A 26,086-nucleotide genomic window follows, 5' to 3' on the forward strand; every position below is an offset into this window, starting at 1 on the left:
GCAAAAGCAGCAACCTAAATCAGGAAAGCTTTGCCCTCAGCTAATTCCTGTGTGTTGCCAGTCCAGATGGATCCTGGCTGTGCTGAAGAGGTGGTTTTCCTGCAGGTCTGGAGGAGTTGTTACAGACAGATGAGCACCAGAAATTAAATCTGTGGTAACTTGTTCTCGTTTTCCCTCTCTCAAAGTCTCTCTGTTCTACTGCAGCATCTGGAAAAATCAAAAAGGGGTAAACTCCATGCACTGCCCTGCCATGGGTTCCTGACCTGCTCATTCCTGCTTCTAGCAGGCAGCATGAGCTGTATTTCAGGGCATCTAAAAAAGCATAGGTCCTTTTCCTATAGTCTCTCTGGGACAGCTAGATGTAAGGTAGAGAAATTAACTCTTAAAATCCAGAAACTTACCACATAAAAATATAGCTTACCGTTACCCAAATGATCATTTAACTGCAATTTTTCAGCCATCCCTTCTCTTCATGTCCTGGTGATATTTCCCTTGGTTCAGTATTGGTTTTAGTTTGAGCCAGGCTTTTGATTTGTTTTGCCCCCTCGCTTATTGTTAAATTACTGAGTCCAAGCAAGTACAGAATTCAGGAACTCTCTCTGTTCTTCTGTCTTTCCTGGCCTTTTTATTAAAGCTTTGCATAGCTTTTAAGGCAATGACAAGTTTTTTCTCTCTCTCAAATCACAACTCTGTGCTGCTTCATCTGTGTATCAGAAGACCTGGCACTTCTCAAGCGGTAGCTCTTCATTTCCTAAAGGGCTGCAAATTCTTATGAACAAGGTAGCAGCCACTAATGACAGAGTATGTTTTTACCCAGCTCCTCGAGATGGCAGATACATTTTGCAGCTGATTTTCTGCATCTGTTCCTACAAAACTCTGTCTCCCATTGCCCTACTGAAGAGATTTGGATAAATCCGGTAAGGGATTGACAGAGAAGGCACAGATGAGAAGGCATTAAACTCCCTTGTCACCCATTGCAGCCCTCTGGAATGGCACAGATGCTAATGATCTTATTTGCCTCTAATCCTGGAAGTGCCCAAACTTGGGGATGCCTGTTCAGGCTATGCCTCTGCAGCAGGCACGTGGGAGGTTCCACACGTTAGCTCAAAATCATATGAGGCCATACCTCTGCCATGCTCTAGGGTTTCAGGACACAGGCCTGAAAAAGCTTCAGGCTGCTTATTAGATCAGACATATTCAGAAGCTGTCCCAAGGCAAAAAGAAATCTCTGATTCTTGTGTTCTGAATCGGTAACCAGTATTGAATTGCCAATTGGCAGAAGATCCAAAGATCCAAAATCTTAATTCCCACAGCGTTAAAATAGATTAGATTATTATTGTGTTTTGCACATCTGTCAGTCGTTTCAGTCATGTTACGTTAAAAACCAGTTGGTTACAACAGAATACTAAATACCTTATAAAGGGTTGCTGGCCTTTACAGTGCACATAATTATCGGTGGAGCAGAAAACTATAGATAATTAAATATTTTAAAATTATTTCTTCATAAATAAAAAATTTAAAAACTTGTTTGCTTTCTCACCATCTGGGAGCATTCTGTTATCCATCTGCTTCATGTAATTATCAATAAGAGGGAAGAATAGGTGATATAATTAACAAGAATAACTGATTCACAATGAAGAATAAAAATGTCACACATCTGTTGAATTATTTTCTTGTTTCTGCCCTCATTATTATTCATGCTATTGTTTTTATTTTTTTATTTCATCGCTTCATTCAGTCTGCCAGGTTATATTGCACAGTTCAGAATCTTTTTTTTCTGCTGTAGCTTGTAAAAAGAAGATGGAGCAGTTATTACAGCATTACAGAAGTCACTTTATACTGTTGTATAAATTTATTTTGAAAAAAACAAACACACAAACCCAACACTTTTGCAGTTAGTTTTGTACTTCTCAGGGAATGCTACAGGTGCATTATAAGAAATGTTCAAGTCAGGACAAGAAGTAGTGAGTGAAGGAGGGTCAGGCAAAAAGCTGAAGTCAGATGCTCAGCCCAGCCTCATGTTCTCTGAGCTAATCAGCTTCAAACTTGTTCAGGAGCTGAGTGTTGCCAGGGTGGCTGGAGAGATGTCCAGGAAATTACTTGGAAGCAGAATGCCAGTACAGCAGTGAGTTCTCTACTCCTTCAGTGTCATAATTTCCTTTGTGTGTGATTAAACAGTGTGCTTTCTCAGATGTTCTTTATTTTAAAAAAATGAACAACAAACACCAAACAAAAACAACTTTTGTGTTACATCCTTCAATCTGCTATTGAAGATTACAAATTTTCCTCAAGAAAGTTTGTTGAAAGTTGGTTTACCTTACTGAAAAGCACACAGAGGACCTTATCAGGATAAATCCTGTTTTGAATCTGAAGGAAAGACCTCTTATACATGGAATTCAGTAATATGGGGCATGAAAATGTGCCTCCTTCTGTTCTGAGTGGTGGCATCAGCTGTGGGAGGTGGTATCGTCCCTCCTTCATGCTTGCATGGCTTTACAGGTTATGTGAATTGAACTTTTGCACTAAAATGGAAAAGTCTGCCTAACCTGTGTGTAATGAGTTAGTCTTATTAATAGTACTAGGCTTTTTCTTCAAAAGAGGATTTTTTCTTTACTGTTTTAAGCAGAACTTTCAAAGTCCTCTTCTCCCCCTGTTTGTAGTCTGGGAAGCATGGAAGCTTAGACACAGAAGAAACGGTAAATGTTACTATAAGGTTCAAGAAGGAATCGGTGTACAAGCTACTGCTTCACCTGCCACTTAATTGATAGAGAATAGTCCAGGACGGTACTGAAGTTTAAATGGAGCTGGAGTTACTGGGAACCGTTATCTGGAGCTGGAGTTACTGTTATCCGTTCATTCCCCATCATGGTCTATATGCATTACACAGAAATAGTTAGTGAGGCCTCTGTAGATGCCTGCTCTCTGGCTTTACTCTGTAATCGAAGTAAAAAATGCACTGAATTACTAAGAGTGGTTAAGAAAAGCTGTTGCTGCAGTTTTACCTTATACCTGTCTGCCTTATAGAATGTCTGCTTCTGCCTTTGTAGAAAATCTGTAGTAGGAGGAGGTTTCTTTTTGACTCAGTTTCAGCTTTGAATGAATTCAGTTGAGTCAGTGCAATGTCCTGAAAGGGGCCAAAATGTAAAAGGTTTTTGATGGATTTTTTTTAAATCATTCAGCCTCAACCAAGATAACAGAGGATAAATATAACAAAGAGAGCCTAGGCAGGATGAGCAAGAGAATTCCCTGCTCTTTACATATCACAATTCTTGTATCAACATGAAAACAGAAGTGTTCCTACATGTTATAATTTGTGTATGAACACATTGATATTACAAACAAAGGCTTGGTGTGTATAGTTTTCAGTTAACCAGGAAAGTAGTATTAATTTTTAAAGAAGTAACTGTTGCTTAAGATGCTATTATGCTTGAGTAATGAATTTTTAATGCTTTTGTAGTATGTGCATGGATTAAAATCCATTATTTATTGTACCTCCACTTGGTTGGTAAAGGTGATGATTTTATAACACCAGCAGTCATGCAAACACAGTCATTCTGACCTGATGGCTGATAATAAATTTCCTTACTGTAAATGTCAGTGGGTTTTGTGTGTTGCTGCCATTACATCTTGTTTGGAAGGCTGAATATTACACAATTATGGGAGGCACCAGATGGCATCATTAACAGGAATGCTCTGAATGTTTACCACTTATGTGCATGTGTGAAATTAAAAGTAAGATGACCTATCTTTATTTTGAAAGCATGATGTCAGTACTATACAGGTGCTAATGACATTTGCAGTAAACTGAAATAGTAATTTCTGCTTAAAAACAGGTCAGACTTATTTTAAAGCTTTTTCAAAGCATTTTGTAGATTGACTTTGGATGTAGCATAATTCCAGCTTGTAAGGAAGACATAGATATTTTTCCACAGAAAGGTGATCTTCAATATTACAAAATGGAGAACCACAGCTGCTGTCACTAAAATGTGACTCTACAGTGAAGTGCAAATCAACCTCCCCCTGTATCCTTGGACTGTTACTTAGTTACTTTATGTATATTATTTTCAGTGTGAAATGTGAGGTATTTTTTTACATTTCACTTTTTAAAGCTTTTAATGTTATGCATCTCTTATACTTTTCAATTGATTCAGTACGTTTAGAAAATGCTGCCTCTGTTGCCATGAGTCTGTATGCAGAGTAGGTGAAGTGGACAGAATTGCTTGTCTTCTCCATATTGCCTTTTGGAGCTGGACCAGAGAGGTGAAGCAGGACTTGCTTAAAATCCAAGCTTAAGGAAGGCCTTCTGTTCCTTGTGGAAGAAAGTAATCTCATGTCTGGAAATGCTGGCGGTTATTTTCAGTTACATATAATTTCGTTGTTTATAGGTAGTTCCTAATTTTATTTTATTTTGTTTATTCTGCATGAAGGTAGTATAACTAATGTGTACTCTGATGGCACAAGAAATACTGAGAAGTTAAGGAGACATTGTTTAACTTAATGATGGTCTTTGGCTGGCTGCTCAGACCCTGGCTTTAGTGCAGGAAAGTATTTTTCGTATCCATTTACATTCAGAGCCAATTGGAATAAATGAGTGTTTTCCCATTAATTTTTAATGGCTTTGGTTCAAACTGTGTGATCCCAACTTCTTTTGTCAGATTGTCAGTAAAGAATGAGCTTTGATTTAAATGGTATCATTTGGAGCCTACTTACCTAGTTGGAATGACCTAATAGCACATTAGTAATGACGCTACTAAAAGCAGGATTTAAAGAATTCTCTGTCAGCCTTGATATTTAGGAAGCATTTGCGTGTTCTTTCAACCCCCAAGACTCCAGCTTTCCCTGTGCAGGAGTTCAGAGCACCATGACTCTGACTTTGGCACAGAGCAGTGACAGGGACCAAGCTGCAGGCACCCACTTGCAGGACCTGGACTTGGGATCTTCTCTCTCTGCCTTCTGGCAGTACATGGTAAGAGATGTGCCCAGACATCCAGGACTGCATGACTAACCATAAAAGCTAGGTAGGCTACTGAAATAATGTTGCTCAGATGTCTTAGAAATTTGTTCAAATAACCTGTTTAAAGATGAGAGTTACCAAAATTAATTGTGTAAATTATGTGTTTAGTACAAACCATTAATTTTGGTAGTTTTCAATTTCTAAATTGCTTGACATGTTTCTCTCTTGTTATTTAATTAGCTTTTTTTATGGCAGTCTCTAGTAGGCTGACACATCTGTCTGCTCTAAAGGTATGGGTTACAATCCTGTTCCAGGGTTGCTGTTTTCAAGAGCAGGATGAGGCAAGAGCTCCTGGGTGTCCAGTTTCCAGGGAAGTTGCCACTCATTGAATTGCTGGTAGAGTCACCAGCAAACCTTAAGGAGATTTGGCTTTCTTATGGTTTTGCCTCAAGAAACTGAAATGCTAAACTGTAGGAATACAGAAACTACAGCTATCCCTCCTTGCAAGATGACTGTCAACCTGTCATGGATGAATGGCATTCTCTAGGAGAAGGCAATTCACTGAGGGAAGCTGACACTGTTCATGCTGCTTGAATATGGAGAAACAGAGCTGCCTAGTGAGAGCAGACCTGCTCCTAACCCACCAGGAAGCACAGGGGGCTGCAGGGAAAAAGCAAGTGGAAGTTTGGACCACTCAGCCCCTGCACTGCAGAGCCTTAGTGCTAGGTAATCACCAACATCGTGCAGTGCCACACAAAAACGTACACCAGGATGCTGCTGGTCCTCACTGCAACTGCCAGAACCAGTGCAAGTGCCAGAGAGGTATCCCAGCAGAACTGTTTCCATGACAGCTTTCCCAATGCACCTCTGCATCTTCAGAGCAGATCCATCTCCAGTGGACAGGCACAAAGCAGCACAGGCGGCGAGGGCTCAGTGCCATCCCCATCCCCCTCAGCAGGACCAGCTCTGCAGCCACCCACTTGCAGCAGCCTGGTGTCGTGTGCCTGCCTCTTGCTCCCTGGGAGAGCTTGGTGCTGGATGGTGGCACTTGAGCAGCCATTCTCAGTGGCACCTTCGTGGTGGTGGTGGTGAGCCAGACAGTGCTGCTGGAGCATGGCGTTCCCCCAAGGAACATAGTATACAGGACTCCAGGGACATGTGCCTGGTCATGGCTTGGAGAGGTTCAGTCCAGCATTGGGATGCAGAGTGCTTCTGCTGGGGTGGGGGGGGGAATGTTAGAAGTCCTGTCTGCTGGGCTGCAGACAGCATGGTGAGCTTTCAGAGATGCTGGAGCTATGTGCAAGGTGGAGGCATCAGATGTTGTTGCCAGATGACTGAGTGATTACTGGGGGTACCATTTGTGGTGAGACTTCAGGATGAGCTAATATCACTGGTGAGCAGTGTGGATATTGGTTTATCCACCTTCAGAGATCGGCCTAGTGTCCATCCCAGTTGCTATTTCCAGAGACTAGTACAATCTGCCAGCTTTTCTTCTTGATCAGTTGTTTGTGTGCAAACTGTGCAGAGTCAGAGTGTTCTGAGAGGAGTCTTTCACCCAAGTGACTGGCAGAACCTCATTCTCTGTTGACTTGGAGCTTATGGAGGTCAGTCCTTTCCAAGGACTTCTGAAGAGCAGGACAAGGAGACAATCTTTTGGCATTTCATTAATAGACACCAGATGATTATTGCAAGCTCCTATTTTGCTGTTGTGTCTTTGGGCACAGCTAGATCGTCTCTGTGAGTAAATCAGCCTAGCTGCTTGGTGTCAGGTGTAATGGGCCTAGGATGGTTTGTGTACATTTGACATACAGAACTGAGACCCATCCAGCTCAATTTCTTCTGTATTTCTTTTCATGTTTATGTTAGGAACCTGGCTAGGTAATATCTGGAAGGTATTTTAGGCTGAAGTGCCTAGATGTTGCTACATGATTGTTTTGTTTTGTTTTAATCTTGGACAAAAAAAAATATTAAAAAATCAGTTTACTACTTGCTTCCCCCTCCCTCCAAGAATACCTTTTGGGATAGTAGTTGGTCATAAATAAATAGACTGTTTTTCCAGAAGTGGAAGATCAGGATTTACTCATATGAAGTTTGGTATCAGAATATTGACTTCATTCATAAGGGCCTTTGAGGTCTATGGATTAAAAATATTACATAAAGGCTAGGTATTATCTGTTTAAACTGCTTTTGTAGATCCACAGTTACTAAAGAAATATTCTTTGATGAAGATGACAAAATTCAGGCAGCAATGTTCAACACAGTTTTATTTCTTTTTCCTTTTCCCTCTGTTTCTGGTCTTTGTGTAAAGCTGTGAATGCTTGGAGACAGCTTTTCAAAATATGTTTAGAGACATTCCTAATGAGACTTTTTATAATGTAGCTGGTATTTAGGGAAAAAAAAATAATACAGGCTGAAGAAGCTTGCATTTTCCAATATTTTTTTTCATATCTTCTTGGTAAACATTGATTTTTCTATTTTTCTTGTGATTCAAATGGAGCTTGAAATTAAAATAGCTCTGTTTGCTCACCTTCTTGTTTGCCTGTCACTATCGCTGACCTCAGCACTATTCTAGGAACAGGTTTGTTAATCATTTTTACTCCTGATGGTTTTTACAGTAATAGTTGGAATTATGTAGATCCTGTACAGCAATAACTATCGCTCAGGTTTGTCAGTTACAAATGTTAAATTAAAACAAAAGCATAGCAGACATGCTTAGAATTCCCCACCATAGGGCTAGGAGGGTCCCTCCAGGTGCTCCCTGTCTGCCTGTAGTAATGAGGGATCTGTGAAGATGGTGAGTACATGACAAATGAGTCAGTCCTATGTTTATCTTTTAGTAGTACCCTGAGCAGTCCTTTTGAATTCAGGGGCACTTTAACATACTTAAAATTTAGCAGACACATAGGTGTTTAGGTGTTTAGCTGGATAAGGCTCAAGTCCTTAGTGTGCAATAAGTTCAAGTCTAAATTCTGCTGCATTATGGAGTGTTTGCATGATGCATTCCAGTGATGAGTGTAGCAGCTCCCTGACCCACTGCTAATGTGTTACTAGGTTGCATTTACCAATACCCAGCTTAGAACATCTCACTGCTCCTTCTCTGTCAAAGATGAAATACTCTGTCCAGTAAGGTTTTTCATTTTGGGAGGTTCTGTTTTGCATTTGTTTCCTGTTTAAATGAAGGTAACATTTGCTATAAAATTAGACATCATATAGAACAATTACAATAAATATATTTAGAAATCCTACAAATAGCTGAGGGTCCAGTGTTTAAAACAAAACTAAAAGAAGCTACAAAACATTCTCCATCTGAGTTTGTACCACCAATATATATTGTTGAGTAAATGTACAATGCATACATTCCCAGGCAATATGCAAATGAGTGGCTGCCCAGCTGGGAGATCCAGGCATGCACAATGAATGGAGGATGGTCTACCTGGTTTGAAACAATGCATACAAATAGTTTGCTAAAGCCAAATGCTTATTTCATGTCTCTTTTTCCATTGGTTACTTAGGGTAGGAGGATGTGGGAATTTTTAATGCTATAAATTAATCCTACTCTGGCACACACTGTGCTTTGAGTTCCTAAATGAAAGACTTGATTTACATATGGGGTTTGTGTTCTCAGTGGAGTATTCTGAGAAATGCATAAGCGTTTTTAGTGGAGGTGAATTTGAAGGCCTCTAAGTGGATGTCACTGGCTGTCCACATGAAAAAACGCCCCCCATGGTTTGTTCAAGAGAAGCCACCATGGTCAGCAGCTGGAGGAAGGCGTGGATAGTGGAAGGAATGTGACAGGTGGTGCAATGGCAGAGGCTGTCAGGTGCTGGAGTGGAAAGGAGGGAAATAATCTTCTTGATAATCAAAGAAACACTTCTTTTTTCTGAGCTAGATATGCTTGTTCTATCAATGGCGGTTATTGCTTTTTGCCGTATATTAGTTAATGATTGCTGTTTTATTTAATAAATTAGATACAAAATAAACAAGTTAGAGTTTGCTATTGACCTATCAATTATGATGTCTGATTACTCCTCTGGGGAACATATGTCGTCATTTGTCCTGACATTTTGTTAAAATAAGGTAGTATTATGGGACCAATCCACCTAATTCCTTACTCCCTGGGGCCATTTAGTGTACTTAGCTGTGAGAAAGGTGATTTCTGAAGCATGACAGCTGTTAGTGTTGGGGCCATTGTGTGGCAAACAAAACCGGTTATATTCTACTCATATGCTGCCTTTGTGTCATTGATACAGAAGCTATTTCAGAAATTAGATACAACTCTTCCCTAGGAATTGTATTACTGCTTTGTGTTTTGTTGTTGGGAGTACATTTTAAAAAAAAACAAAACAACAAACCACAGCAGCACAGCACAACCGTAGATGTCTGAACTCTTCATCGCTGTAAGGTCTATTGTGTTTATCCTATTAGCTGCTGACATTCCTGTCTAGTTATTTTGGTTGATTAGGTACTTACAAGTAGTTTCTCTCTGTATTCTTTTTACCATTTTATTAGTTTTGTTAAAAGCCACATTTCAGCAAAAACATCACTAATAATTTTTTTCCTCCAGAAGGCATTACTTTCCTAGAATGTTGCAACTCTCTGTGTGCAGCTAAAAAATAAAAGCCTGTCAGAGTTCTTGTCTGCAGATTTCGCAGTCCCAAGGATATGGATACCAGGGTTAAGTGCAGTATCCTCAAGGCTTCTGTGGTACCATGAGTTCTCCACAAGTGCCAGCACTTGCAGAACAATGTCAAGTGTTGTAGTTGGGGTATACCCATTTAGTATGTTATAAAAAACAGAGCTCAAGTTTTATTTTAGGCAGTGGGGCACACCTTTAATAATCAACATTGGTCCTTCTCATTTCTTAAGATCTCTTCCAACCTGCAACAACCATTTGGGCACCATTCCAGTTGTTCTGTGGCTTAGCCCTGGCCACTCAAGGTCGTTGGTGCAGGGCTGCCTGCAAGACTGCAGGCACATGCAAGGTTTCACAGGTTTGACTCCATTAAGCAGCCACCATGGGCTATTATACTTTTAAAGATATCTTCTGGAATTTTCTTAGTGCAGTCCAGTCCCTGAGATGAATCTGGCTCACCACTGGATGTCATCATTGCACTGTGATGAACTGCAACCAGAAGAACATTTGTCTGGCAGTAAAAAATAATGTCACCTGACCAAAGAAGACATTAATTTTTCTGCATTTTGCATTACTTCCTGTACTGTGCTGGCAGTTTGCAAGTAATTGGCCCATAATCCTCCCTGGAGGAACAGGACAGCACTCTAGTGTGTTATGCAGACATTGCTCCACCTTCTGTGCTAAGGCTAGGCTGAAATCTCAGCTGTGGGTCTCCACCACTGCAAAGATGTGGTATAAAAGATGTCTTGGAGATCTCAATGTTCCATGTACTTCTTGAGAGGGCCAATGTCATTACCATAGCTTTAAAATAAAATAATTCTTCTTCATGTATTTAGTTATTCTGTCGACTAATATATAGAGAATATATTCCTATATTTCATAGGAGGAATTTAGAGGAGTTAATTTTATTAACCCTTTGTCTTGTATTTGTAATAGAGGAAAACCTGTTAAAAGTCTTGGATTGCTTCCTGCCTAAATGACAGAACAGAGAATTATAGAAGTGTCTGACAAATAACAAAAGTAGCTCCATTTTCTATTGTTTCTTCAGTGCCTTTATGAATCTGCAATTATACATTCAGTGAAATTTGAATGAATACAACCCAAAGCAATTTTAAAAAAAAGTTAAGTGTGTGGTACTACAAAATGGAAAGTATTTCCCTGTCTTTCATTAGAAATTTGAAAGGTAAATGTAATTCAGGGCAGAAGAAAAAATGCCAAATGCATTATCTCTTGACCCTTTCTTGCATAGCTGTTTTGAGTCTCTCTGTTAGCTAGTGAGACCTAGAGACATAAATTTTTTAAAAATGCATGGGATTTTATTGTCTTATTGTATGCAGTAAGAAGAACTGGAAAGTGAGAAGCTATTAATGAAAAACTTTATCGTAAGATTTTTGGGTCAGAGTATTGATCTCAGTGGCATTGAGATACTAATTTATCCATTTGACAGCCTGGCTTTCAGTGTAGCTGTTTGGTATTAAAGAAAAAAGTTAATTCTGTCACTTTGAAAGGCAGTTTTCAATTATACACACAAAGACACTCAAGATATAAGTTCCTAATTAATTTACAAGCTAAACCATTTCCATAAATAAAACCGCAATATGAAAAACCATCCTAGAAGGTACAAAAATGACAGTAACGTTATGGAAATGTTTCCCAGGTGCTCACTAAGTGGTAGTACATTACAGAAGAGGCAGTGTGTTCTCTCTTACAAGGACTCCCACAGCATCTTTTCCAGGAGAAGTCAGACCATTAAGCTCTGCTAATTTTCTGTAACCTATTAAGCATGCATATTATTTCAACATCTTAGTACCATTTATGCACTGAGTTACCTTGTGGTGTGCACAAAAAAATCGTGTCAGTGAGCCACAGTCAGTTTTGTATGAATGCAAGGTAATGCATTACTGATGGCTTAATGATTCTTAGCAGGCTTATGCTGGGTTTTTTTACTGCATTTAAGTGTTGTTTGTTGGGTTTTTTTTGTAGTTGAGCTATTCTTTGAACCACATAAATCGAAAGCTGCTACTGGAATCTAAAGTATCTATCAACACTAGAATTGTGGTGGTTGGTGCATCCGATGTTGGAATCGCTTTCCTGGAAACACTCATTTTTTGGTAAGTTTTTAATTTTATTTCCTTTATTGAAAGGAATATACTACCTTTTGCTTGAAGGAGCTGGCTTCCTCCATTTAGACGTGTGCTTGAGTCTGTATCCAAGTTCTAGATGTTAAAGGTCCAAGTGTCTGCAGGGGGAGAGGGATAGGTGCTTCCATCCTGTCTGACACTGGAACTAAAGTGCTGACAAAGTTGCTCAAGATCCTCAAGGTGAAGGCACACTGAAAATGAGAATGCCACATACTTAAAAATCTCTTTGACCATTGTTCTTACACAAAAATCCTATAAGTGGAGGTTAAGTCCATGGCCCTTCATGTGTGCTCCAAAGCAGTATTGATCTTTAAAGCTAGTTGTGCCCAGTGGGATCACCAAATCCCTGTCTGAATCCCTCTCTTCTCTTGCCTCTTTGTCATGCTGTGTTTTCTGAGCTGCACAGAAATGTACGACATAAGCTTGTTGAGTTGTAATCTCACTATGATTCTTCTGATTCTGATAACACCATTTGATACCTTTGATTCTAATGAGGCTTTTGATGTTCAGGAACCTAAAAATTGTCCTTTCTGGCTTTTCTGCCATTTTGCTGGAGACCTTAGAGTGGGTGTAGGAAAGGTGTAGCAGAGGACACAGCTCTCCAGCAGCCACAGCCTACAAGGTGGCCCACCAAGACCACAGGCCATCAGCATACATTAAAGAAATTTCAGCAGTAAAACTGAAAAAAAAAAATTAAAATAAAATAAAATTGCTGTGGTTACTTTGAATTATCCAAACTGAAGTAAATAAACTGTATAAGCTGGTTGAGAAGAGGAATAAATTTACTTATGCAACTGTTTTTATACCTTCTGCTTTCTAAGCCAGAATAAATTTGTGGACAAGTTCTGCTGTTTGCAGACTTTGCAGAGTTAGGACAGGGGTGCTCTCTGGCTGGTATCTCACTGCTTGCACTTTCTATGCCAGTAGCCCCTCCATACCAATTTTAGAGGGTTCTCAGGAAGTCAGACTGTGCATGTAGCATTGCAGTTCTTTTTATTAACTTGTTACTTTCCTCATAGATTAAATGTACATACTAGAAATTCCCTCAAAGACTTGCAGAAATTAATATAAAATTCAAATTTTATATGTGATTGTTACAACAAAATGTTCATTGCAAAAGCTAAGGGAGGCTGGCAGAGAACAGAATATTTTTTTTTCAGTTAAGCCAAGAGTTTGCATTTCTACAACAACCATTAATAACATCACAAATTAAAAAATCCATATGTCAAGAGAAGAAAAAATTGAAGTGCTTTACGAATGTTGTTTCATTGCTGGAGCAGTGAAGAAAAAACACCTGCTGCTTGCTCTTTTTTCTTAGATCTTTACTAGAGCATCCCTTCTTGGGGTAAAATAATTTTCCTCTCATCCTTCTTTCTGAGCACCTTTTAGGCTTTCAGTTCCACTCCAAATTAAGTTAGATATGTACTTTAGAGCTATTAGCTACTTTATTGATATTCATCCTGTGCTATTTATGACTATGCTTTCAGTATAAAACACTGTGAGGGAAAAACAAAGCCTATTTATCCTCCAACCAAGTCTGTCTGTAGTTAGCAGGACATACAGATACCATGTCTGCAGGACCACCTGTTACAGGTATCCTCCTGTGAGACACCTCAACCAAGACTTTTCAGACAGTTCTGTTTGAATCATAATCTAGTGAAGAGTTCTTGCAGAACATGTCCTTCTTGTACACAGGAGAGTGCTTGTCCTCAGCACTGCACAAAAGGAGTGTTCCTGCTTAAGAGAAATGGAGTATTGCTCTGAGAAGGCAAAAAGCAAGCAAGTCAGCACGTAGTGCAAGATGTCACAGAATTAATATTTATGTATAAATTTAAAGAAGATTTTTTCTAATTTTCACATCAGCAGCAGATAGTCCCCTGATCAATGTGAAGGCCTTTTAATACAATTTAGTTTAATTTACTCATCATTTTCTAACATTCTTTGCAAAGGTTACATGCACTAAAAATAGCTAGATTGAATCAATTTGTAAGCCCCTAATCCTTAAAAAGAGGAAGTAGTTTTCTCCTCATTATTCTTTGTACTTAATTATTTTACATTATCAGTCACCATGGAAACACGCAACTGTAATTCACTTACCTACATAACAATTATTAGTACTAGATTTTACAAGTGTTTTCAACTTGTTTGAGACTGAAGAAATACATTTTTCATTGAGCAGAAACAATCATGAGCATTGCCTCTCCTGGCTGGAGAGCTGACTGCCTCGCTGGCAGCCAGTGTGCTGGGGCAGCAGCAGCACTGCGATTCCAGCAGGGCCCCTGTGCCAGAGGCTCCTGGGGAAGAAGTTGTTCAGTGTTGTCTGCACTTCCAGGAGTGCTGTGGAGCAGCCCTGGGCACTGCTGCTTATCCACCCAAACCAAACATGAGCTTTATCATCCATGCTGCAAAGGGGGACTCTGTGCTGTGAGCGGCTACCATGCAAAATGCTGCTTCAGTCTTTCCCTGTGTCTCGTTCCTTGCTGTTGGGGTTTCTGGAAACAGAGATGGTCGCAGAGGTCAGAGCACTGCTGTACCTAATTCAGTGTTTCAAAGGGCAGTGCAGACATGCTGCAAATGAGTCTGTGGAATGACCTGCCAGTAGGGGAAGCCTCTTCCTAATGCTCAGGGTACTCTGAGCCCTGGAGAATTTCATCTGTTGTGCTTAATCTGTTACTAGGTCAGTGAAGGTGATCTCATTATTCATGTTTCTAAATTCAAATAAATATCTCCTACTGTTTGTTGTGGGTTTTTTTTGGAGTATAATCACATGCAGACACGTTCCAGGTGTAGTGCTACTTTTCTGTAGGATGCGCATGAATTTTTTATTCAAGATACAGCAAGTGCTGGCAGAAATGAGGGCAGAGCCCTGTCTTCCTTCCCCTGCATGGCCTAGACTCACTGTCCCTGCACATCCCAGCCTCCCTGCCCGGCCTCCATCCCCCTGGCCATCAGTAGGTACAGGTGCAAAAGCAGTTCCTGAGCCCTATACATGAGGAGCAGCAGTGAGCTGGGCAGCAGAGCTGAGACGCTGGGGAAGGGGAGAAGCGAGTTGCATCATAAATTGCTGGAGTAATTAACTTCCCTGCAGGAGCATGGCAAGCAGGGAAGGAATTGTAATTCCCACAATTCCTGCATGGGTCTCCTCCTGGGTAGCGCAATTATATGCTTTCCCTTGCACAAAGCCAGGACTTGGGTCACTCTCAAGCACCACAACAAGGCTTATATAACTTGCAGCAGCATCAGCCCATTTGTGGAAACGGTGTAAGCTCTGAGTGAGGTCCAGTCCAGCAAGGAGAAGTTGTAACAGAAAAAATACCCTCGTTGTGAAAAAACAGCTCAGCCCAGAAACACGGAGTCCTAGCCTCTATTGTTCTCTGCCCTCCAAACTGTTAGAGCTGGCTGGCGCTCCTGCCTCCCCTTTGTTGTAGCATGTGGGGAGAAAGCCCTTTCAGCATCCCAGTGAATCAAGTTGAAGAAGCTCCAAGGAGAGGTTAAGCTAAAATGCAAATTTTATTTATTTTTAGTTTCCTTTGAGTGACTTGGTCTTGGGGGGAGAGGGGTAGGGGAAGGAAAAGAGATTTATCAGAGCTTCTGATAAATATGTGTATGCCACCATTTACACTGTCAGAACTATGAGCCGCTAACATTGACAAATTATAATGAATGAAGACCCTGAAAAGGAATCTGAGAGAAGACCAGAGGAAGTTTTTTAAAGGTTCCCTATTTTTTTTCATCTCCACTAAGATCAAATGTGCATATACTAAATTTATAAATGAAAGCACTGTTTTAAATATTCAAACTTGTAAGCATTCAATGAAAATTGTATCTGAAAATCATCTGCAACTGTAAAATATGTTTTCATTAATACCGAAGATCAGTAACTATGAATATGAGAAAAAGAGTAATTAATTCAGTTCAGAGTTCTGCAAATATCAATTCTTGGAGGTGAGGTGCAGCAGGAAAAGTATTAACTGCAGTTAAATAATTTATTTAAAAGCCTGTGAACAGCTAGAATTGAGGATACTGAGTTGCATAGTCCTCAGTGTTCCCCTAAATGTATATCCTGGTGAATGTAAGCTATAGCCGAGTGTTTCAATCTTTTCATATTCCCAGGTACTGAGATGCTTTAAAAAAGAACTTCATCACTAAATACTAATTTAGCACAAGGGCAGAGATTTTTTGTTTCTTCTTGTTTTCTTTGGTAATTTAAGAATGATGGTCATGGCAGCAGCATTAGGCCAGAAGAACACACAATTTTTAAAAAGAGCATTTTCAGTTTATTCTAGTGGCTGATTCACAGCACAGCATGCTAGCCTAGTATGCCCTGGCAGCAGGTGATTGAAGTTTGGCTGCAAGAATGCAAAAAGCTTGCTCACAGCAGTATCTTGTCATTGGTTCCAGTGTAGTGAACCAATTAGCTTTTTATCCACCTCTTTGCATATAGCTGTGGAAAGCATTATTGTCTTCTGATTATAGGGAAAACCCTTTTTAATCCATGATTTTGAAAACCTCCTTAATCCAGCCACTGGTGTAAACAATGACTTATTCTCTGAGGACATTGGAAATACATATAATGTGCTACACAAAATAGCAATAAGTGGATGGTGGCTATGATCACAATATTTTGTATGAAAATGTTGTGATATATAGTTCCCTTTCCATTTGGGTGCATTGAAACAGTTATTGCATTGAAAAAGCAAATGGATTAAAGTATATTTTTGTCGAAGCCCTGAACTTTTAGAGTAGAATTAGAATCTAACACAGTAAATCTGTGAGATTTTGTCTGCTGGTTGGTTTTGCCCTGTGTGAGTTAAAGTTGTCTAAGATTAGTGTAGAAATGGCAGGGATTTTTAAACCACAGTGTCTGACAGAACAGCTACAACTGCTGTTATCTGGCAGCACAATATTATACAATATCCTGCACATCTGTCCTGTTTGGCAATAGTTAGCATAATGCTTGCTGTTTAATTAGGCTTTTTATCTTTGCATTTGTCTGAGAACATCTGAAGCCTTCCATGTTGCCTGTCACTAATTAGTTGACTAATTAAATAGTTAGTGCTTACTTGCTGATCACAGAGCTAACATGTAATGAATGGTTTGGTGATCTCCATTGTTTTATACTATCTATCTTTGCCACACAAATTGATATATATGTTCTTCCTTTTTACTTCCTTTTTTTCATACGAAGGCAAATCCAGAACAATGTTGTAGCCGACCATGTGTTCAGTGTCACCGGGCCTGTGTCCTTCAGACATTGTTGCCTTCCATCATTTCTGGTGAATAGAGATCAAGTTGTGACAGAGATAAATAAGATAGGTCATATCTCGCCTTGTTGCACAGTCAGGATCACAATGAGCACTGTCAGTGACTGATACCAGACATAAACTTGGGGAGAGGATATGGGTCAAGATCAGCCTCCCTAACAGCCGCCTGACATGCCTCTGCCAAAACATAATACTCCACTAGCATTGATATGTGGCTATCTTATAGTTATATTCTTGTTTTAGAGACAGTTTTCAGTTTTAAATAAGATTATTCCAACCTTAAGTACTTGCCTTTTAAACGTACGCAAACATTTACCTGAGCCAAAACTATTCTTTCACACTTTATATTTGTGTTTGTAGGTTTTCTTTTGTTGCTGTTTATATATGAATACTCATAACTTCATGCAGTTAAAACTGATCTTGAAAATAGTAGTTTTCTCAGAAAGGGCCTGTTTCAAAGTTGAAATGAGTCACAGAATTTTTATATAATTGTATTTTGCATTTTTCATACCTCTCCTGGTGACTAAGTATGACATTAGCATGGCTGTTTCAGCAGCTCTGTGCAGAGCTTGGTAACCTGACTACCCAAAGCATCTGGCAGCTCTCTGATCAATGCAGTTCAAAGCAAATAAAGGAGCATTCAGAGTGCAAACACTGTGTGTAGGTTTTCTGGTTCTCTGCTGCAGCCGTGGAGGAGATGTACTTTCTCTTGTCTTCAGATTTGTTTCCCAGACCTGTTGCAGAGGAGTAACTATGAGTTGTTTAAGACCCTCTATAAACTGCCTATGAGTTGCTTTTGAAGCACAGAACGCTGCTTAGAGTACTACAGTGGGTAAAAAAATCAGTTGACTGGTGCAGTTTTGGTCCTTCCCTTCAGTGGTTAGTGTAGATCTGATTCCTGTTCATGTATATGCATGTAAACTACCAGGCAGAGTGAGGATTGTGACAACTGATGATCACTATTTGAAGGTACTTGCTTGTTTTTTCTGAATGCCTGATGAGTTGAAATTGGAAGGTTCCTCTTCTGGATTGCTGTGATTACTGTCCATATCGCAGGAAGGAGACAAGTCTGAATGCAGTGTACATTGAAATGAGTCTCATTACTAGGATGTAGTAATGAGATGGTGAATCTCTACTGCATGCTCTGTTACGTGGCTCCCCAAACTTCTAACATTGATCGGTCAGGGTGGGTGGAGCTCCTCAGTGCTGTAGCTCGATTGCTCCCAGTGCCCACTTGCCATGCTGCACTGTGGTGTGAATTGTAACCCAGCGTGGTGTGGGTTTGTTTCCCTAGGAGCCTGGTGGTCAGCAGTGTCTCTGCATTAATCAGATATAATTTCAGTCTCCTGTGAGCTACAGGGCATGGGCCACTTGGGAAGCAGCTGTTGGAGAGGTATCCTGTTGCCCTGGTGAAGATCTGGGCATTGCACGGCGCTGTGGTACCGCACCTCTCCGAGCTGTTTTATGTTGCGGGATGCAATATCAGCGAGGCAGCTGTGTGCGTCAGGCTGCCAGGGCTGGAGGTGCTGTGGGGCTCAGATCTGCAGCTGTGACGTGCAGATGTTCGAGATCAGGAGTTTTGGCCCAGCTGACTCCTCTGCCAGCCGTGTCCCTGTCCGTCGTGGCCTGCCAGCTTTCTGTCAAGAGGACATGGTGCTGGGGTGATGCCTCAGAATATGCAACTTTTATGAGTATCTTCTCTTTCTGCATGCTCTTGCTGTCAGGAGGAGAATGCATGGTCCTTGGCCATACACTAGGACAAAAATATCTTTCCAAGTCTAAAGCCCTTCCAATTCAAGGGAAGTCAATCTTTTGACATCCACAGGCTTTTCTAGGATGCATACTTTTCACCTCATTGAAGGCAGCATTGCCAAATCTGCACCAAGAAAGATTTCAAAGTCAAAATACTAATCTCCTCTGCAATAAAACGGAAAATTGAGTTCTGGTAAGTAGCCATATTAAAAAAAAACCCAAAACAAAATACAACCACAACAAAATCCCTTAGTTTTGAGATGGGTGGCTGGCCAGCAGTATTAAAAATGTCCTATTAACAGTCTGGAATTTGCACTGTATGTTATTCACTAAAGTATTCACAGAGGAGCAGACAAAACAGCAAAATTTCAACTGCACTCTAGTTTTACTGCCCAATTTATGGTATCTTTCTTTGTGGAAAATGGTGTTGATGTCTCTCAACTGTGATTTTGAATCTGCCAGGGGATTAAATTTAGACAGCTAGAGACTGTAACTACCAAGCCCATAATCAGATTTCCCTCATTTTCTGTCTAGAAAGATAATTGCCCTGTTTTATACTTTGAACAGGATGAAATGTTGAAACATTGATGGAATGGAAATGGAAATTTTAGTAAGGAAATGCTCTCAGTGAAGCAGTGGTTGTTACGGAACTTTGATTTGGTCAAATTCAAAGCCAACTTAATGTTTGGGACGATATTGCTAGTCTTATAAACTTTGTAGCTATAGATGTTTCCACATAAGGGTATGGATGTGTCTGATTCAGATATGTACTGTGTATGGGCCAAGAAAAGAGCTCCTTAGATTTTCCTGTTCTTTCACATAACAATTCATACTGTAAGGACTTTGTCACACTGAATTTAATGAGCTAGATCCTGGAAATACCACAGATCTTTAATCAATACTATATTTTTTTTAAAAGCCTCCTAAGAAATCTGTAGCTGGGTTGTCAGATGAGTCATAATTTGGTTTGTACTTTGCTACAAAAATCCAGTTTATGCTCGCAGCTTTTCTAAGTGCAGAGTGTTATCGCAATTCACATTTGAGCCTGAAGTGATATTACACTAATGGAGCAAATACGTAAATATGTAAATAAGCAAGTACTTAGTTTTAAGTTGTGTTAGATATTTGTTCTTAAATGCAGTACTCCAGTGTTTGCTAGTTTTATGCTGTAATTGATATGCACAATCAAAGCCTGGTTTACACTTTGCAGGTGTAAACTGGCAAGATGCAGAGTCAGAGAGAGTTCTGAGAAGAAATCTTGATGAGAGGTGGTTAAGGGAAGGAGAAGAGCTTAGTGGTAAAATTGCAAAGGTCAATACGGGTTGAGAAGCAAAGTGTGGAAAAGAATTAGTCTAAGGATGGAAAAAGGGCTCAACTGAATTACAGTAAAGAGCCACAATCACTAGAGAAGAATGATGCAAAAAAGAATAGGGACAGCTAAGTTGACACAGATGAGGCAAGCAAAAAGAGTGGCTGGGAAATGAGAGGTGGTTGGAGGGGATGAAACACTGACAGAGGGGTGGCTGAGTTGTTTCAGAAAAATGATTTATGATATAGATGGGTGTTTGAAAGATTTAACTAGAAAAAGACAGTTTGGTAGTGTTCAGGGAGGAATCAGATCTTGGGTTGATGTAAAGCTAGCCCCCCCAAAAAAGGAGAAATTAATAAAATAATTTTAATGCAGCAGAATTAGAGTTGCTAATATTTTTTAATTACATTGTCTAGGAAAAGGGCCAGCACAGTGGACAAAAGAGAGAGAGGAGCATTAAGTTTACAACATGGAGGGGAATCTAGGGCTAACCACTTATAGGAAAAAAAGTGAGAAGACTAATTGACCTACCCTAGCAGGAAAATAAAAAAATTAACTGGAGAGGGACAGCTTTTGAGACAGAAGGTTGAAGAAGGGTTGGCTGCTACAGGGGAAGAGTGCCACATGAGCTAGGATCAGAGAGGAGATATGGGGTTTAGTGAGAGCAAAGAAGAAAGCAGAAAATATTTGTTGAACAAAAAGACAATTCCAGGGGCAACACAAGCTTTGCAAGAATAAGCTGATCTTAACATGAAAAAAACCCCAAATATTTAAGTTCATTATTGATGTCCTTATCCAGCTCAAGTGGATATAAATTGGCACCCAACAAATACAGTCCAGAAGTTACAGAGAATGATCTCTGTGGAAAAGATAACATCTTCCAGTAGACATATTAGGGGCCGAAAATGTTATCTTCAAAATGGCACTTGTAAAGTTTATAGAAAGTTTGTGGTTTGACGATTTGGATTTTTTTGGTCTTGTGATAGTGGGCACAAGGCTTCAGCACTAAGGAAATTACTCCAAATCCTGTGTAGAATCAAAATGATGAAGCTCAAAGTTCGGATAGAAGCCCAATGAGGAGGAGCTGCCAGCTAGGGAGAGAGAAACACTCACAGCATCCTTGAAGGTCAGGCAAAGGTCAAAGTAAATATGTCCTGGTTTAAGCTGGGAGTTGCTGGGGGTGGGCAGAAGCAATAGGGGGTTTGCAAATTCCTACACATACTTATATATATTTATACATATTTTCTTTTATCATTATTATTTCATTAAAACTGACTAGTTTAGGTTTCAATTCAGAAAGTCTCTCTCTTCTTATCTCTCTCCTTCCCTACCTGGGGGAAGGGAGGGGATCAGGAGCATTGTTGTCGCTGGTTTAATTCCTGATCCTGAGTCAAACCATGATAATAATTTATTGGCAGCTGAACAGGGGCTCGATCTTAAGCCCAGGCTATAAATTCTCACTAATTGGTGAATGTTTAGAATTCCAGCTCTGATGGGAGGAATCATTCAGATAGCAATGGGCAATGCTTCTGCTGAATATGTGGACGGGTTGAAAACTGAACAGACACTTGCTGCAATGTTTCTGCTGGACCTTTTTCTCAACATGAAGTCATACATGTGGTGTGCAGCCAGGATAATACTGTTCTGTGTAGCTGCTCTTGTTATTGTTTTATGGTTTATCTACAGGACTTTAGCCATAACCAACCATGTAATAACCTATCTAGTGATCACAGGGGTTTTGATACTGATCGGTATGATGGCCCTGTATGTGTACAGTACAAGTCCTCATGTGAACAGAAAGGTCTATGTTGGTAATGGCAGTAGTGGGTTTTACCTCTCCATTTTCTCTCAGGCTGAATCTCCCAGCTCTTGATCTAAATAGCATTGTTTCAGTAGGATTGCTTCTGTTGAATGTTTATAATGTACTGTGGATGCATAGAGCAAGATGTTGTTCCACTCGCTGCCACTCCCCCACAGACAAGGCTGCTGCCACCACTTCTGCTGCTGTTAAGACTAAGGCCACTCCCACTCAATTCAAACAAGCAAAACTTAATCCTGTGACAAAGAGCAAAGCAAAGAAACAGGTATCCGAAATCACAACACATTTAACAGTAGAAGACCCCGTTTTAAAAGCAATGTTAGAAGACCTAATGAAAGGAGACCAGGAAGAGTGGTGGAGAAGATTCTTCTCAAGCAGATGGAGGAGCAGACCTTTCTCAAGCAGGTGGAGGAGCAGACCCTTCTCAAGCAGGTGGAGGAGCAGGGCCTTCTCATGCAGATAGAAAAGCAGGCCTCCCTCAAGCAGATGATGACAACGGTTTTGTCCAACCTTTCCCTCTAAAGGAACTGCACCTCATGAGAAAGGACTTTGTCTGCAATAAAGGTGAGACACTGCTTTGTTAGTTGCTCTGATGCTTTGATAGTGGGGCTGATACCTATTCTGTGGACAAAAGAGAAGCCAGGCAATTGAGATTCCTAGCTAGAGATGCTGGTATTGATAGAGCAATTGGTAGTAAGACAGGAACAACCACCCTGTGGAGCTGACATCTTTCAGCTGTAAAGGAGAGATATCCCCATAAGGGTGACATCAACTGGCACCAAAGCAGCATGCCCACTCTTGAAAGACCTGTCACATATTTGAGAGAATTAGCAGCGTGAGAGGTGATCTATGGTAACAATGGGATTGCCAGTCCTGATGATGTCCTGTGCAGCATGCCCACACTCCGGAAGTTTGTACAGGCTGTACCAGCAGCACATGCCCATATATTCTTCTTCATGGAATGCTTTGATGACTACAAAAGACCAACTGTGTGTGAATTGGCTTTGAAAGCATGACAGTATGGAGACACGTTCTCTGATTCCCATAAGTTCCACACCTCAGTCATGGAAAACGTGACTGACAGAATAAGATGCTGAACAGATGGCAAGGTAAACCCCAGTATCTCCCTAGACACAACTGGTCTTGTGTTGCAGCCATTAAGAGGAGATGTCCTGCTACAAGACAGCAACAAGAGAGACGGGACTCACTTTGACACTACCTGTGGTGTCTCTTGCATAATTATTATGAAGAAGGCATGAGAACCTGGGACAGTTAACCCACTGCTACTCTCCAGATACACATGCAAGGGCTGCTAAATAGAACAGAGGCAGGAGACAGTCCTTCCAAGAAGAAGGCTGCTCCAGTAGTCTCCAGCGACCAGTCCTTCAAACAGGATGGTGCATCGAGCTCAAAGGCTCAATATCAGAAGTGCCATGCCTCTAGCCAGAAGGAGGAGAGAGACAACCAAGTTTACTGGACTATGGATTCAGTGGTCTGGCACATTAGTATGACAAAAGTATAAAGCCTTGGTGGACACTGGTGTACAGTGTACCCTAATGCCATCAGATCATAAAGGGACAGAATCTGTCACTATTTTGGAGTGATGGGAGGATCTCAACAACTGACTGTTGTGGAGGCCAGTGTGAGCCTTACTAGGAAGGAATGGCAAATACACTCTGTAGTGTCTGGCCCAGATGCTCCATGCATCCTTGGCATAGACTATCTCAAAAAATTATATTTCCGTGACCCAAAAGGGTACCAGTGGGCCTTTGGTATAGCAGCTGTAGAGACTGAGGACACTGAACAGCTGCATACCTTGTCTGGCCTTTCAGCTGACCCTTCTCTACTGGGGTTGCTGAAGGCTTAAAACTAACAGGTGCCGATTGCCAATTCAACGACGCATAGATGACAATATCACACCAATAGAGACTCCGTGGTCCCCATTCAGAAGCTGATCCAGCAATTGGAGAGCCAAGGAGTGATCAGTAGGACTCACTCACCCTTCAACAATCCTATTTGACCATTGTGAAAGCCTGATGGTGAGTGGAGGCTGACAGTGGACTATCGTGGCAGAGGTTACACCACCGCTCAGTGCTGCTATGCCCGACATGCTAGAACTTCAGTACGAGCTGGAGTCAAAAGCAGCTGGGTGGTGTTGCCCCTGTTGACATTGCTCATGCATTTTTCTCTATTCCTCTAGCACCAGAGTGCAGGCCACAGTTTGCTTTCACCTGGAGGGAAGTCCAGTACACCTGGAATCGAATGCCCCAGAGGTGGAAACACAGCTCAACCATTTGCCGTGGACTGATCCACGCTGCACTGGAGAAGGGTGAAGCTCCAGAACACCTGCAGTACATCGATGACATCATTGTGTGGGGTGACACGCCAGAAGTTATCTTTGAGAAAGGTAAAAAGATCATCCAGATTCTTCTGGATGCTGGTTTTGCTGTGAAAAGAAGCAAGCTCAAGGGACCTTCATGAGAGATCCACTTGCTGGGAATTAGATGGCAAGATGGCTGTTGCCAGATTCCAGTGAACACAATTAACAAAATAACAGCTATGGCCACACCAACTAACGAAAAGGACTCTCAGACCTTTTTAGGAACTGTTTGTTTCTGGAGAATGCATATTCCTGGTTACAATGAAATTGTGAAGCCTCTCTATGAGGTGACCCAAAAGGATACTGACTTTAAATGGGGTCCTGACCACCAGAAAGCTTTTGAGCACATTAAAAAGGAGATTGTGCAGGCAATGGCCCTTGGACCAGTTCAAACAAGGCCAGACATCAAAAATGTGCTCTACACGACATCTGGGTACAATGGTCCTACTTGGAGTCTCTGGCAGAAAGCACCAGGGGAGACTTGAGGAGCCAGAGCTACAGAGGTTCTTGAGGCCAACTGTATGTTGACTGAGAAGGAGACACTTGCAGCATATGAAGGAGTTAGAGCCACTTCAGAAGTGATGGGCTCAGAAGCGCAGCTCCTCCTGGCTCCCAGATTGCCAGTGCTGAGCTTCACGTTCAAGAGTAACATCTCTCTATCCATCATGCCACTGATGTGACTTGGAGTAAATGGACTGCTTTAATTACCCAGCAAGCTCGAATAGGAAGGCCTAATTGTCCAGGTATCATAGAAGCAATTACAAACTGGACAGAAGGCACACACTTTGGAATGCCACCACAAGAAATGGTGAGACAGGTTCAACAAGCTCCACCATATGATCAGCTACCAGAGACTGATTTGCTCTTTTCACTGATGGTTCCTGTCATCTGGTAGGAAACCACCAAGGAACATCAACAGAACCAATGAGCAGATGAGGCTGCTCAAGTGTTCCAAATAGACTTGGACTGGGAACATAAGGATGAACTCTTTTTAGCTTGATTGGCCCCTGACGCTTCAGGTCATCAGGGCAGAGATGCAACGTACAGATGGGCTTGTGACTGAGGAGTGGACTTAACCACGGACACTATTGCGCAGGTGATCCACGACTGTGAGACGTGTGCTGCAATTAAGCAGGCAGAACAATTGAAGCCTTTGTGGTATGAGGGGAGGTGGTCAAAGCACAGGTATGGGGAGGCCTGGCAAATTGACTACATCACACTGCCTCAGAGCCGCCAGGGTAAGTGCTAAGAGCTTACAATGGTGGAAACAAGTAGAGGATGGTTGGAAACATATCCTGTGCCTCATGCCACGGCCAGGAATACTATCCTGGGCCTTGAGAAGCAAATCTTCTGGAGACATGGTACTCCAGAAATAATTGAGTCAGACAATGGGACTCATTTCAAAAATGGTCTTGTCACTGACTGGGACAAAGAACATGGTATTGAATTAATATACCATATCCCATACCATACACAAGCCTCAGGGAAAATTAAAAGCACAGTGGTCTTTTAAAAGCTACCCTGAAGGTAGTGGGTGGTAGAACTTTTAAAAATTGGGACAAAAATTTGGCAAAGGCCACTTGGTTAGTTAACACCAGGGGATCCATCCATAGGGCCGGTACTGCTCAGTCAGACCTTCTACACACAGTAGATGGGGACAAAGTCCCTGTGGTGTGTGAAAGGAATCTGTTGGGTAGAAGTGTTTGGGTTTTTCCTGCTTCAGGAAAAGGTAAATCTGTCCAGGGAGTTGCTTTTGCTCAGGGACCTGGACATACCTGGTGTGTGATGATGGAGGATGTTGAAATACAGTATGTACCTCAAGGAAATCTAACTC

General features: G+C 41.1%; 1 protein-coding gene across 4 annotated transcripts in view; it reads left to right on the forward strand.

Moving 5' to 3' along the window:
• CFAP61 (cilia and flagella associated protein 61) overlaps positions 1–26,086 on the forward strand; it is a 115,119-nt gene that overhangs the window by 38,377 nt on the left and 50,656 nt on the right. For all 4 annotated transcript variants that reach the window (XM_051614319.1, XM_051614320.1, XM_051614322.1 and 1 more), the window contains one exon: positions 11,571–11,698. In XM_051614319.1, the coding sequence (XP_051470279.1) occupies positions 11,571–11,698 (128 nt within the window). The remainder of the gene's footprint in view (positions 1–11,570; positions 11,699–26,086) is intronic.

Source organism: Apus apus, chromosome 3, assembly GCF_020740795.1.
Source record: "Apus apus isolate bApuApu2 chromosome 3, bApuApu2.pri.cur, whole genome shotgun sequence".
NCBI classification, from domain to species: Eukaryota; Metazoa; Chordata; class Aves; order Apodiformes; family Apodidae; genus Apus; species Apus apus.